The sequence below is a fragment of the Sabethes cyaneus genome, chromosome 1, assembly GCF_943734655.1.
Source record: "Sabethes cyaneus chromosome 1, idSabCyanKW18_F2, whole genome shotgun sequence".
NCBI classification, from domain to species: domain Eukaryota; kingdom Metazoa; phylum Arthropoda; class Insecta; order Diptera; family Culicidae; genus Sabethes; species Sabethes cyaneus.
In genome coordinates, this window is record NC_071353.1 from 5,209,965 (window position 1) to 5,222,365 (window position 12,401).

Here is a 12,401-nt window from a genome sequence, read left to right on the forward strand (position 1 = left end):
TCAGCCAGTGCCAGTGTGGTGTGGTGTGTGCTGGCTGGTGTGGCTTCAGGAATTTTATGCGGCTTCCTCGCCGACCCGGTTTGGATGTAGTCGAAAACGAAGCTTCAGAACCGCATCGATTAGAATAGCTTTTTCAGCGTAAATGTTTAAACTATTCGACAATTTCCAATTGCTACTACAATTTTCCAAGGTTGGAGGCGAATAGTTATGGTTGATTTTGGTTCCTACTTTCGGTCATTAAAATCCGACCGCTTCATGTGTGCTCATACTGAAAGGTAGATTCGCGCTTTGTGCTTAGCGGCTCGCCCAATAAACCAGTTTGCCCGGTAATAAATTCTGTAACTAAGTTCTTCCTATCACCCAGCCGTTTTTTCAGCTCTACGAATCCAAGATTCAGTGGCTTCCTGCTTTTTCTGACTTAGGTTTTTTACCCGTTCGCGGCTGTTCGTCTGTCCGTTCTTCGCTGGCTTCTGTGATTCAGCAGCAACAAGCAGCAGCCAGCAACCGTTGTTTGGTTAAATTGGTTGTTTCTGGGTGCCGTGGCTTGGCTTCTGGATCTCTCTGGGGCTACCGGTGTTACTTTTACAACATTGCTAGCCTTCTTAACGCGAACCATTTCGAGGAGAAACCGATGCCGCGGGCCAATGGGCGGACAGGTTTTTCTCCCTCCTGCTATACAAATTCACGTATTTCGTATCACTCTTGATGCTGAGGCAAGAAACGTGAAACCCGATAACACGTGTATCGCTATGTGGGTAGATGATGAAGTTTATCGTGTTGCCGGCAAAAGAGACGGGATTGAATCCATTCGTCTTGTCTTTTTTCTCACTATTGCGTACTATTCTTTGCCGCGTGGGTCCATTCGTTCGCAGGGATACCATGAATACCAAATTTTGTGTCATTAATCAACGACGCAACGACATGTCCGTCGCGTCTGTCAAGTCTTTCTTTGTGCGGTTCGTTGGGCAAAAGACGGTAGCTGCGTTGAGCGAAAAGAAAGTTTTATACACAAAAAAAATTCGACAGTAGATGTTTCTTCGATTAGTCTTTCCATAAGTGACTCAAAACTTGGAGAAGGCTTGAAACTTTAATTGTTGAACCCGAACTGGCAATATCGTAGTAAGTAATGTATTCCTAACAGCAGTAAACTGAATGTGCTAATTCGGATGAAAAAGGTTGTGTACAACTGTAATTTAAAATGTACCAGCGTGCCAATCTCGAAGGTGCTAACTGCATCAGTCAACCGATCGTCAAAGCACCGGCTGTATGTTCATGTCGTTCGTATCAATTAGTGTACTAACCATATTGCTCCTAGGGGCGACCAATTCAACAGCATGGCTGCATGGAGGTCACACCAATGCATTGCAATGGAGCAACCGCAAACGTTTGCACTTATTAATAACTATGATGTAAACCGCAGTGTTTTATTGCATTTATTGCTAATTGCATCTGATGCTTTAAGTGTGATACAAGATATAATATCTCCAGAATTTGTTTTGTTTTCCAACATTAAATTAAATCCTCGACCGATATTATTGCACGACGTGACCATTCACAAAACAAAACGGTCACACTGAGGTTAAAAACTACGATCTTCGACTCGTATTAGCGTTTTCATCTGCAAAAGTCACGCGATGTGCCTAACCGAAACGCTAGCAATGCTTGCCGAAGAGATCTACACGTGATGTGTACAGTGCCGAGAGCGAGCGCATGTAGGGCAGGGTAAAGATATAAAAAAAGTCATAAAAATAAAGAACATGAATACATCCACAGGAGGGAAACTTGTTTTTGGTGTCGTTTCCTCCGGTGGTCTACATGAGAATTATCATTCAGTCTCCGACGAAACAGTCGACTGAATCCGACGGTGACAGCAATCACACTTAGATTGTTATGTTGTCGCTCTGCGCAGCCAAATAATTTGCGGCGAGTTTGACCACTAGGTGTTACCAAAAACGGTCGTTCGTTTTTAAATTCCTTTTCAAAGAATCAGCTAACTTGTGAACATTTCCAAACATCCGCTATTTAAATCCCTTCTCTGTGTAAATCACAGCCAAATAATTTGCGGCGAGTTTGACCACTAGGTGTTACCAAAAACGGTCGTTCGTTTTTAAATTCCTTTTCAAAGAATCAGCTAACTTGTGAACATTTCCAAACATCCGCTATTTAAATCCCTTCTCTGTGTAAATCACAGAATTGTAAAATTTCCACTTATAACTCGGACTGTATTTTGTTTTTGTGGTATGGCGGTCAATTCTGGGGGGCGAGCCAACAGCTCAAATGATTATGTGTGAGGCAGTAAAATTTTAACGTAAACTGGCCGCTACTAGCGGCTATTGGCCATGATCTTTGTTAAGAGTAGAACAGCTTCTAGCTGTCGGCTTTAGACTGCCACCAATCTGTATTTATAATTATCCGAATTTACATTAGTTGGATTTGATGGATCTTTAATAAACTTTTAAGCACAGTAAATAATCTGTCGTCAGTTTGACTTTTGTCTTTCTTTCTTGTGCATGACGTTATATATGGTCATGACGTAGACTTTTTGGCAACTTTTGGAGTAAATGTATGACGCAAAAATTGGATGAACTGGAAAATTTCTATATATGGACCCAAATTCAAACCAAAATGAAACATTTACTCCCTTTTCAAAAAATCTTGACTTGTGTTTCGTAAAAATAATTTTGTCGCACCCGAAGTGAGTTGAATGGAAGTGAAGAACAGTTATTGCAAACAGTTGATACAAATAAAATAAAAAAACAATCAAAGTCATCGTCTATGGGAGGGCCGTCGTCAGAAGGCGTGGAATATCAAATCAAAATCGACGAATGATGTCGTAAACCTCATTTAATCGTGAGGCCATGGAACGAATAGGCAATTCCATAGCTCACACTTAAGTCCACGAGGAGCTAGAGTCTTTGGTTGGACTGTCGAAGTTTTCCATTAGCCTGTCTCAAGACAGGCGCCAACAGTTGGGAACATTCCTCATATAACGCCAAGGTAGAGTGCCGGTTTCCAAAGAACACATCTCAGAGCAGAAATAATCCAAGTGTTGAAGCAAGTTATCGGATAACTTCAAATCAGAAACATTTAGCAGAACTCAAACAGCTTTGCTTCATAGTTTGTTGATAACAGTGAATTCTAAATTCTGCATCCTTCTTTTCAATATTTTCCTCGCAAAACAACTATAGAACGACACAGACTAGGCACACAAATTAAATTCATCAAAAAATAGTGTAAATAAAAAAGAGCGTATATTGCTGCCTTGCGGTGCACCAAAGTTATTTTTATAAACTAACATCTGTTTTTGTAACGAAAACTCTCATAATGTAAGACATAAACCCCTTTTTTCATTTGAATGTGTCTGCTCCCTTTGGCAGTTCCTCTCACGTTGTCCCCCAACCACTTGTAAATCTATGTCTTCTTTTTAATGGCCATCCGATTCTCCCTTTCAGAAATGTACCCTATTTACCCATTTGAACCTTCTCCGCTTGTAAGAGACCGTCTCTCTCTTTTGTCAGCCCCCCGGTGCTGATTCTTTTAAGCCAAAAAACACTTGACAAATGACGTTTGAAGAAGAACAGTCAAGTTCCGGAGCTATGGCGGAACATACATGCATACTCACGTTCCTCGTCCCCCTGAATGTCGGTTTCTTCCCAGTCAGCTCCCCCTTCTGTCGCGTAACTAATTATGCTCATGGTTTGCTCAATGAAAATCGCTATAATGGAAACGAAACAAAGGTTTATTTACCATATATTCTTCCTCGGTGGAGCCCCCCTCTTTTCTCGAAGTCAATTGCGCAACTGCAATCGGTTTAAATGCAAGAGAAACGCAACCCCTTTTACTTATTTAGATAACTCCCCTCCTTGTTAGGGATTCTCCCTTTTGTCAACTTCCCAGTGCTGATTCCCTAATTTCAAGAAACATGTTTGCCAAGTTTGGTGAAGAACCGTCCTGGCATTTCGGAGTTATGGCCTCCCCCTGTTACGACCCCACCCCTCTTATCAACCCCCAGTGCTGATGAAATGTGCTGACGGTACATTTTGGGATGCTTACAGTGACAGTCATACAATTGCATCAACAAACCAATTTATTGTCTGTCTTTGAAGCCGCATACAGTTATCAGTATTACAAATAACCACATAAATTTTGACATCATCTGCATAGAGTAACCTTGTACCAGGCGGTAATAGTCCGAAAACGTCATTAATAAATAAAGAGATCAATAGAGGTCCTAGAGTGCTACCTTGAGGTACTCCAGAAATGTAACGAAATATGATAGAGACACTCCCAATTTAACAGCCATTCTGCGGTCTCGTAAATAAGAATCAAGGCACGCAGTTTGGTCAGCTGAGATATCCAGATTATCAAGCTTAGCCGGTAAAATTCCGTGATTGACATGATCAGATGCGGCCTTTTTTGTCAACGCACATTTTAACTACCTGATCACGTTGGTTGATTGCACGCAAGCATAGAGAGGTAAACTCTAGCCAATTTTCGAAACTGAATTCCAGGAAACAATTCCTGCCGTGAGGTAACGGGTGGCAACTGAAATTTTGGATTTTTTTCAAAGGCTGTCAAAAAAAGACGACGATACATGAAGAAGATCTGATTTACCGAAATTAAAGATACATTATCCATTGTTGAAAAAAATTAGTGTACATTTGAAAACGGTCCGTAATCGGCTGTTCGGCGAAGCTTTCGTTTGACGTCGAAACAGGAGCGTTGTACGGCCGTCATGTCAACTTTGCGAATGCATCTCTTGATTATACCAATCAACTGCTTGCAATTCGTGGCTCTCCAGTCATTTTTGTACACCAAGAAACTCAAAATCCCGAAGAAATCTTCGATTGGGCACACTGAGGCAGATTTTTCGGGACGTGGTTTTTGGTTAAAAATGGGATCGATTGGGTATTCCGGAACGATTGTGTTTTTTTGGCGTAATGCGATGATGCTCTGTCCGGCCAAAACACGTATTGTCCATCTGCATGATATTTTTGTAGAAACGGTATCAAAATTTTCTTCAAACATTCGTCTGGTGTGTCTTAATTAATAGCCAAACCAGAGGGCTTGTTGTTGAAGAAACGAGAAAGAGAACGATGTCGTTCTGCGTCCATAATTTTAACTGGTCTTCCACTACCTTGCTTGCGAATAGTAGTTGGGCATCTTAGGATATGGTAAACAGTCGAAGCCGCAACATATTTGCTTTTTAAATGTTGTACCGTATACTTTTTGCCGAAATTTCTGTTGCAGTTCGCAGAAGTGTACAACGCGCTCCCGAAATGCTCCTTGTTTCGACGCCATTTTTAGCAAAACTGGGCAAGCATAAAGAAAACAAAAAATATCAACAAAAAGAGGAGAGAAAGAGAACTAACACATACATACTCTCATTCCTCTCTGAGCTCGTTTGTTGTTGAGCATAAGGGCCTAGAAAAAATTCCAAAATTTTAGTTGCCACCCGTTATAAATGTAATTCTCAACGTGAAACCAGAGATGACTGAAAACAATTGCAAGATTTTTGAGCAAGCACACAGAAAAGTCATTCCCCGGTAGCATGGGCGTAGCGAAGAAGGGGGGGTCCCCCCAGACGAAAATTTATTCTACACTTTGAAGTTTAAAATTTCTATCTACCAATTGCTTAGAGCACAGGAAAATTTCCGGGACTAGTGCGATCCTCATTGTCGTCGTCACCGTCAGTAGCATAGACCTCGTGCTGTTTCAACTAGTCGGTTGCATGCAACCCGTCATGCATGCAAATCTCGTTTTACGTCCACTATTATGGGACGTAACCACAATCGGTCGTAAAAAGGGTGGACATTAATCAAAATTTTTGACGTAAAACGAGACATTATTTCAAATTCCGTTCGTAAAAATATTGACGAAAAAGGAAAGCACATAAAATAAATGGACGTAAAAAGAAATTCTAGTGTACCTGCGCCGCTCTCCGCTTCCAGCTTTTGCTCCGTCAAATATCATCCGCAAGTGCGGGTATGTCCTCCATGAGTATAGTCAAATCCATAAAAACTACCGATCTAATAAGGGCTATGTACTTTGTCAGCATCGTACGGTGACTATCGTTTGCTTGCGGATGGAAGCGTTTTGCGAAGGGCAAAGTAGACTCGATTTTCTGCTTAAATGCGCCGCAAGATCTCCTTATTTACGTTAACCGCGGCCACCAGCGGATAATGAAAATTAATGATTACCGTCCACGAAAAGTGCACGCTCGTCTCTTTGAGCCTCTACCAATCATGCATTTGGTCTGCGACGCATTTACTTTTAGCCCAATCCTACTAGCCTCCGCTTTCAGTTTAGCGCAGATGGCCTCCGCCGTTGAGAAGTTTCGGCCTACAACATCAAAGTCATCTGCGTAGCCAAGAAGTTTGCAGCCTTCACTGAAAATTAAGCCTCTCGTTTCGATTTTGCTCACCGGATCATCTTCTCAAGGGCGATGTTGAAAAGCATGCAGGTTTAACTGTCAACTTGTCTCGATTTTTGCCGCGTCTGGAAAGGACTCGATCCTAATGACTCTAATAGTCTGTCCCAATCAAGATTTGAATATACAACGTACCACGATGTCAACTGGGAGGCGCAATTTCAACATTTACCTTCTTTTATATGAATTTTAATTTTTTTTTTCAAATGAAGAACCAGGAGTATAAACCAAAATGGCTTATGATGGCTAACTGGCTAACTTCTTAAGGTTAGGCTGTAAATTTTTTTTTGTAAACCCCCCCCCCCCCCCCTAAGAAAAATTTCTGGCTAAGCCCCTACCCGGTAGTGTTCGACATTCCGCTCGAATCCTTTTTTGAACGCGCATTGAACATGAAGGACGACTTCCAACTCTGAGAAAATTGATGGCATTGCTTGGACAAATTAAACAATAAAGTCATTGGCGATTTTAACGGCTCGCAGCACTTCTTCAACAGTACAGCAGGTATACTATCCAGCAGGGATGGTTCGATCACTTTGACTCAATTTTGATTCATTTGACAGTGCCGTCTCAGATGAGCAAAATTTGACAATGTTATATATGAGAAATTTGTAGAACTAGTCATTATCTACAATTTTGCTGAATAAAGTTTAGCTGTATCTTTTGTAGTTACGGTGCTATAATGTTAGTAGCACATTCGTAACTAAGTCAACGTTTCAAAATTTCATTTTTAAATAAAAATAAAAATAACATAACCTATCAGCAGTCTTTTTCAACATGTTTTCAACCCACCATAAATCATTTTTGATTAAATCATGCTTCACAGCAGATATGTTTGGAACCATATCTATCAGATCATAGAAACTTTACGATCCTAGATTCGACTGAATTCGACCGTATCTAACCTCTAACGTCTTATCTAATCTTTTGAAGGGGTTATCTAAGTGTAAATATTTAATCCACTACTTGAACATCAGCATGCCTCGATTTCAGAACTAGAGAGTTAAACCAGTGTGTCAACCGAAATATGAAAGTGTACAACTAAAATTCTTAACTAACACAATCCGAAGAGCAAAATCCGTACTCAGCTTTCGAAAGTTGCTGGCTTCGGCGAAGCTTCGTACCAGGTCAATCGACTTTTCTTCACTATTCATTGCTCTAAAAATACCTTCTCTTTCTATTGTGCATAAATGTGCCTCGTAAATAGCTGACAAAGGCTCTGTCTGTCATTGATATGTAACTTCTGCCGGCTGGGCTGGCACTGGTTTCTTCGTCGAGGCTAGGCTTGAAGTCTTGTATACAACGCAAAAAAAGCAAGGAAAATATAAACTGCAGCTAAAAACAATGAATCATTTATCTTATCACAACAAACGAAAGTCTTATACTTACCTACGTACACATGTGTAGCTTGTCAAGAGTGAAGAGTCGATGCCGCTAGACGAAGACGAGTTTCACAGATGCCAGCCTACTTGCACGTACGGTAGGGCAGGAAAGAGGTAGTTCGTATTGCAACTAACTGTTGCAGTAGGCCAGTGCGTTTTCCGCCTACTCGATGGCTTTTCACCTTTGGCACTTTTCCTTCGATCATTAGTGAAATTTCCACGGTGCTGTGTAGATGAGCGTACTACGGTAAATTTGCTTCATTTCACCGGTCAATATAAGTGGTTGCCGCAGAATAAAGATAAAGCTATTTGGTGCACCAAACAAACAGGAAACAAAAGAAAATGAAAACAAAAACTATTAAAAACTATTGAGTGGTCGGCTGAATGAGAAAAGTAAAAACATAAGTGCAGATGCTTCCAGTCATTTACTCTTTTCAGCGTTCATATGCCTAAATCAGCAAAGCAAATGAACGGTTTTTAGGTGTTTTTAAGAGGAAAGAGAAAAGTTATTTACCGAACCTTCCGTCGGCTCAAAAACGTAAGTGGACGGCTCTATGTGGTGTATCGGCAGGAGCAGTAATCGATAACCATCGGCCATCAAACTATTATACCGGCTAACTCCAAAACCGGCGGAAAGCTGCTTAGTAGCTTAGTGTGCATCGCCCAGGAATAGATCGATACCCGTATCCAGTGACTATTGAAAATTATCAAGAAAAAAAAACAAGTGCAGTGACGTGTCCATTTATTTTGGTGCTGATTACACTGGTGGCTATCTTCGCGGACATATATTTAGCACCTCTGCAGCAGAGGTGCCGAGTTGCGATGAATAATTTTTCAGATGCTTGTGCACCAAGTTACTACTCCGGTTGCTTGCCGGACACACTCAATGTGGGTGGAAACACTGGTCGAAAAGGAAGATCAGTGAAGGGATAAGAAAATTGCTGTCCGTCATCATCAAATCTAAAGAGCTGTGAAGTTGTTGTTCTATTTGTTTGTTTTCGGTTACAATCGGATAAGTAAAAATCATGACCTTCTATGTGCCGCTGAATGGTGATAGTGTTGATATTCGAAAGAGGTAAAGTTAGTTGTGTTTTTTTTAAGCTGAAATTAAGTTGTCACTTAGTCAGATCTGTTTAGATGATATTTGAAACACACGCTAATGGTATTTGTAAACAAATACGGTGCTTCGAGTTGGTTCGGATTTCATGTTTGTTTTGGCTCTGTTCGTAAGCTGCTACAACGGCAATATTCGTGAAAAGTTGATTAATTAACCATACCGACAGACTGATGATGAGTGTTATATAATCCCTTGTATTAGCTTTGTTACCTCCGTAATACAGGTTGTTTTTTCATACGCATCGTTTCGTGGTCCATCACACGCGGTGATCTAGTGTGCCATGCGTGACGTATGAATTCGTCCAGTTTTCAGATTCCAATTCAACACCCAGCATGATACGTTTAAAATTAAATCGCGACGAAGTTAAAAGAGATAGACGTTTCTTGTCAAAGAACGAATTGTAGAACGGTTCTAGAGCTATAACCCATGCCCTGGCGGGTGTTGTGGGTTCGAATCCCGTTATAATCTCAGATTACAGCTTGGTTCGGCTCATGCACCTTCCAGCATTGGACAAAAGGTAGGAGTCAAAATGACTACTTGTCAAGCATACCTACCAATACCCCCCCTCCCTTCCTTTCCACTCTTCCCCTCCTTCACCAAAAAATTTTCATTTCTTTCCCCTATCGTCCCTTCATCAATTGTAGAACCATCGTTTCAAAAAATATAAACAGAATTTTTTGTTTCGTTTGCAGAAGACTTTTATAACTTTTTAGCTTTGTAACGGGTGACAACTAAAATTTTGCAATTTTTTTCTCGAGCTGTCAAAAAAAGACAAAGACACATGAAGAAGATCGGATTTACCGAAATTAAAGATACCTTGTCCATTGTTAAAAAATGTGTACATTTGAAAACGGTCCGTAATCCGCTTTTCGGCGAAGCTTACGTTTGATGTCGGAACTCAAAATCCTGAAGCAATTTTCGATTGGCCGCACTGAGACAGATTTTTCGAGTCGTGGTTTTTGGGTACAAATGGGTCGAATTCAGGAACGGTTGTGTTTTTTTTTTGGCATAACGCGATGATGCTTTATCCGGCTAAAACACGTATGGTCCATCTGCATGATGTTTTTGTAGAAACGGGATCAAAATTTTCTTCAAGCATTCGTCTGGTGCACATCTTAATTGATAGCCAAACCAGAGGGCTTGTCGTTGAACGCACGAGAAAGAGAACGATGTACTGTGTCTATCATTTAGGCTGGTCTTCCACTAACTTGCTTGCGAATAGTTGTTACACATCTTAGGATATTAGGTAAACAATAGAAGCTGCAACATATTCGCTTTTTAAATGTTGCACCGTATACTTTTTGCCGAGATTTCTGTGGCAGTTCGTAGAAGTCTACAACTCGCTCCCGAAATGCTTCTTGTCTCGACGCCATTTTAAGATATTGACGAAAAGAGGGGAGAGAGAGAGCTAACACATACATACTCTCATTTCTCTCTGAGCTCGTTTGTTGTTGAGCATAGGGGCCTTGAAAAATTTACAAAATTTTAGTTGTCACCCGTTACAGTCAGACATAGAGGACAAAATTTTATTTTTTCAACTGTTTTTTTACAAGCTTTGTTTATAAAAAGCTTTTACCTAATTTGCTCTCAAAAGTGTACATTTTGGATTATGCTGCGTCACCGCTTTGTAAACTATTGGTTCTAATTTTTGTGAATTCAATGTTAATCATAAATTCGATTGTACAGATATGTTGAACTCAGGTAAGTTCGGAACGTTTATTATTTTTCACCATCGGACTCGACAAGCCGGTAGCTGCTATAGCTGACTAGCGATATTTCAAATGGCATGGGAAGCATCTCCGTTCCGATAAGAACATTTGAGTCAATACCGTATTGAACAATCTATCGCTTGAATATATTTACACATCCGTTTCCGAACGGTTGTTTACTTTTAATCATTATGTGACTATCGCTCTGACATTCACGCAGTAAAGCACAATTGACAGATAAATTCCAATTGAGCTATTAAACTGAGGCAGGGGCAGGGGCGATTCGATGCGATTCCAATCGAAGCGGAAGTAAACTCGATTGTTGTTCTACTGACCGCATATTTCCTACGAATTTCGCGTGGTCGTTTGAAAAAATGCTATTCGAATGGCCTAGGCCAAACTATTATTGATTAGCGTTTTTATTCAAGCTTTATTGGAAAATTTTGCTGTAAATAACTATTACTCGGATTTGCGGGGCTCAAAAACAATCATCCAAAAGCAGCCCGTGTCATCCCGTCTACAACAGGATAGTAATCCGTTTCTATCCACGTTTTCGGTCTCGATTGCATGTAAAGGAAAAAATGGCATGAAACAACAACCAGAAGATAATCTAATTTAACTAGGTTTATCAGAGCTTTGAGTGCACCCTGTTAGGTCAATAGGGTTCGTACGATAATCCAACTTACCTATGTCTGGAGGTGTAGAAAACAAAATAAATTACAAAAAAAAAATCTGCAGTGTTTCATCTTTTAATTAGTCAGATCGGTTTTTTGTTTATGAACAGCTATAGCTTATGCATTTGTTTGCTATGTAATTCCCCCTGATGGGGGTTTGGATATTAGGTCGACTGATGTATATACCGAACGAACTATTTTTATGATTTATGATGATAGATTTTTTATGATTGATTTGATGATAGATGATAGATTTTTTTTTATGATGATTTATAGATTTTTATTATGAAAGGGATATTACAATATCTTCCCTCTTAAGATATCTCTTAATAACATTCCAAATTCATTCTTATAACTATACAAATTTGTAATTCTCAGACCTCAAGTATTTTACTTGAAATAAACAAAATTTATTCCGAGCTTCTTCTTAGAAACTCTAGAGGATCTTCTTAAACTTTCGGTAGGATGTCTTCTAGGGACTCCTAAATAACTACAATTATTCGAACGAAATACTTTAGGGTGTACTTCATTTCTGACGGGCGGTGGCATCTCGAATACTGGTGGAAATCCATAGAACAGCTCCTCGTCCTCGGATTCCGCATATCGAATATGTTCAGCCGTCTGCTGGTCCAGCATCTGAAGCGCCACATTACGCCTACGTTCAGATTCCTGAACGATAAAATGCTAAGAATTAAAGGGTGGTCCGCTATCGGTTACTACCACGTCTGGAATACCGAAACGTGGGAAGAAATTTTGGAGTTTCTTCGTGGTTTTCTCCGTATCCGTACCATGTTTCATCCAAAATATTTCCAGCCACTTCGAAAAACTGTCCACTATTAATAAAAAAAAGTATTTCTTTCGTGAAAGAAAGAATCAGCATGCACTCAGCTGAACGGTCTAGTAGTTGGGACCCACTCATATGTTATGTTTCTACCTGGTACCTCAGCCATTTTTAAGCAAATATCACACTTTTTAACACAGCTTTCTATGGCCATGTTTATAGCGAACCAGTAAACAGATCTTCTTGCTAACTGTTTCATTTTTATGACACCAGCATGGAGAAGTTTTAGGTTTGCATGGAGAAGTTTAAGT

The 12,401-nt window shown here is 40.2% G+C and overlaps 1 protein-coding gene across 2 annotated transcripts in view; it reads left to right on the forward strand.

The window, feature by feature from the left end:
- LOC128745395 (dedicator of cytokinesis protein 3) overlaps nt 1-12,401 on the forward strand; it is a 98,168-nt gene that overhangs the window by 43,200 nt on the left and 42,567 nt on the right. Inside the window, exon 1 of one of the 2 annotated variants that reach the window (XM_053842459.1) lies at nt 7,891-8,884. The exons of the other annotated variant lie outside the window; for it this stretch is intronic. Coding sequence (XP_053698434.1) covers nt 8,835-8,884 — 50 coding nt within the window. The 5' untranslated portion in view covers nt 7,891-8,834. Of the gene's footprint in view, nt 1-7,890; nt 8,885-12,401 lie in introns of those variants that run through there. 2 annotated transcript variants of the gene reach the window in all.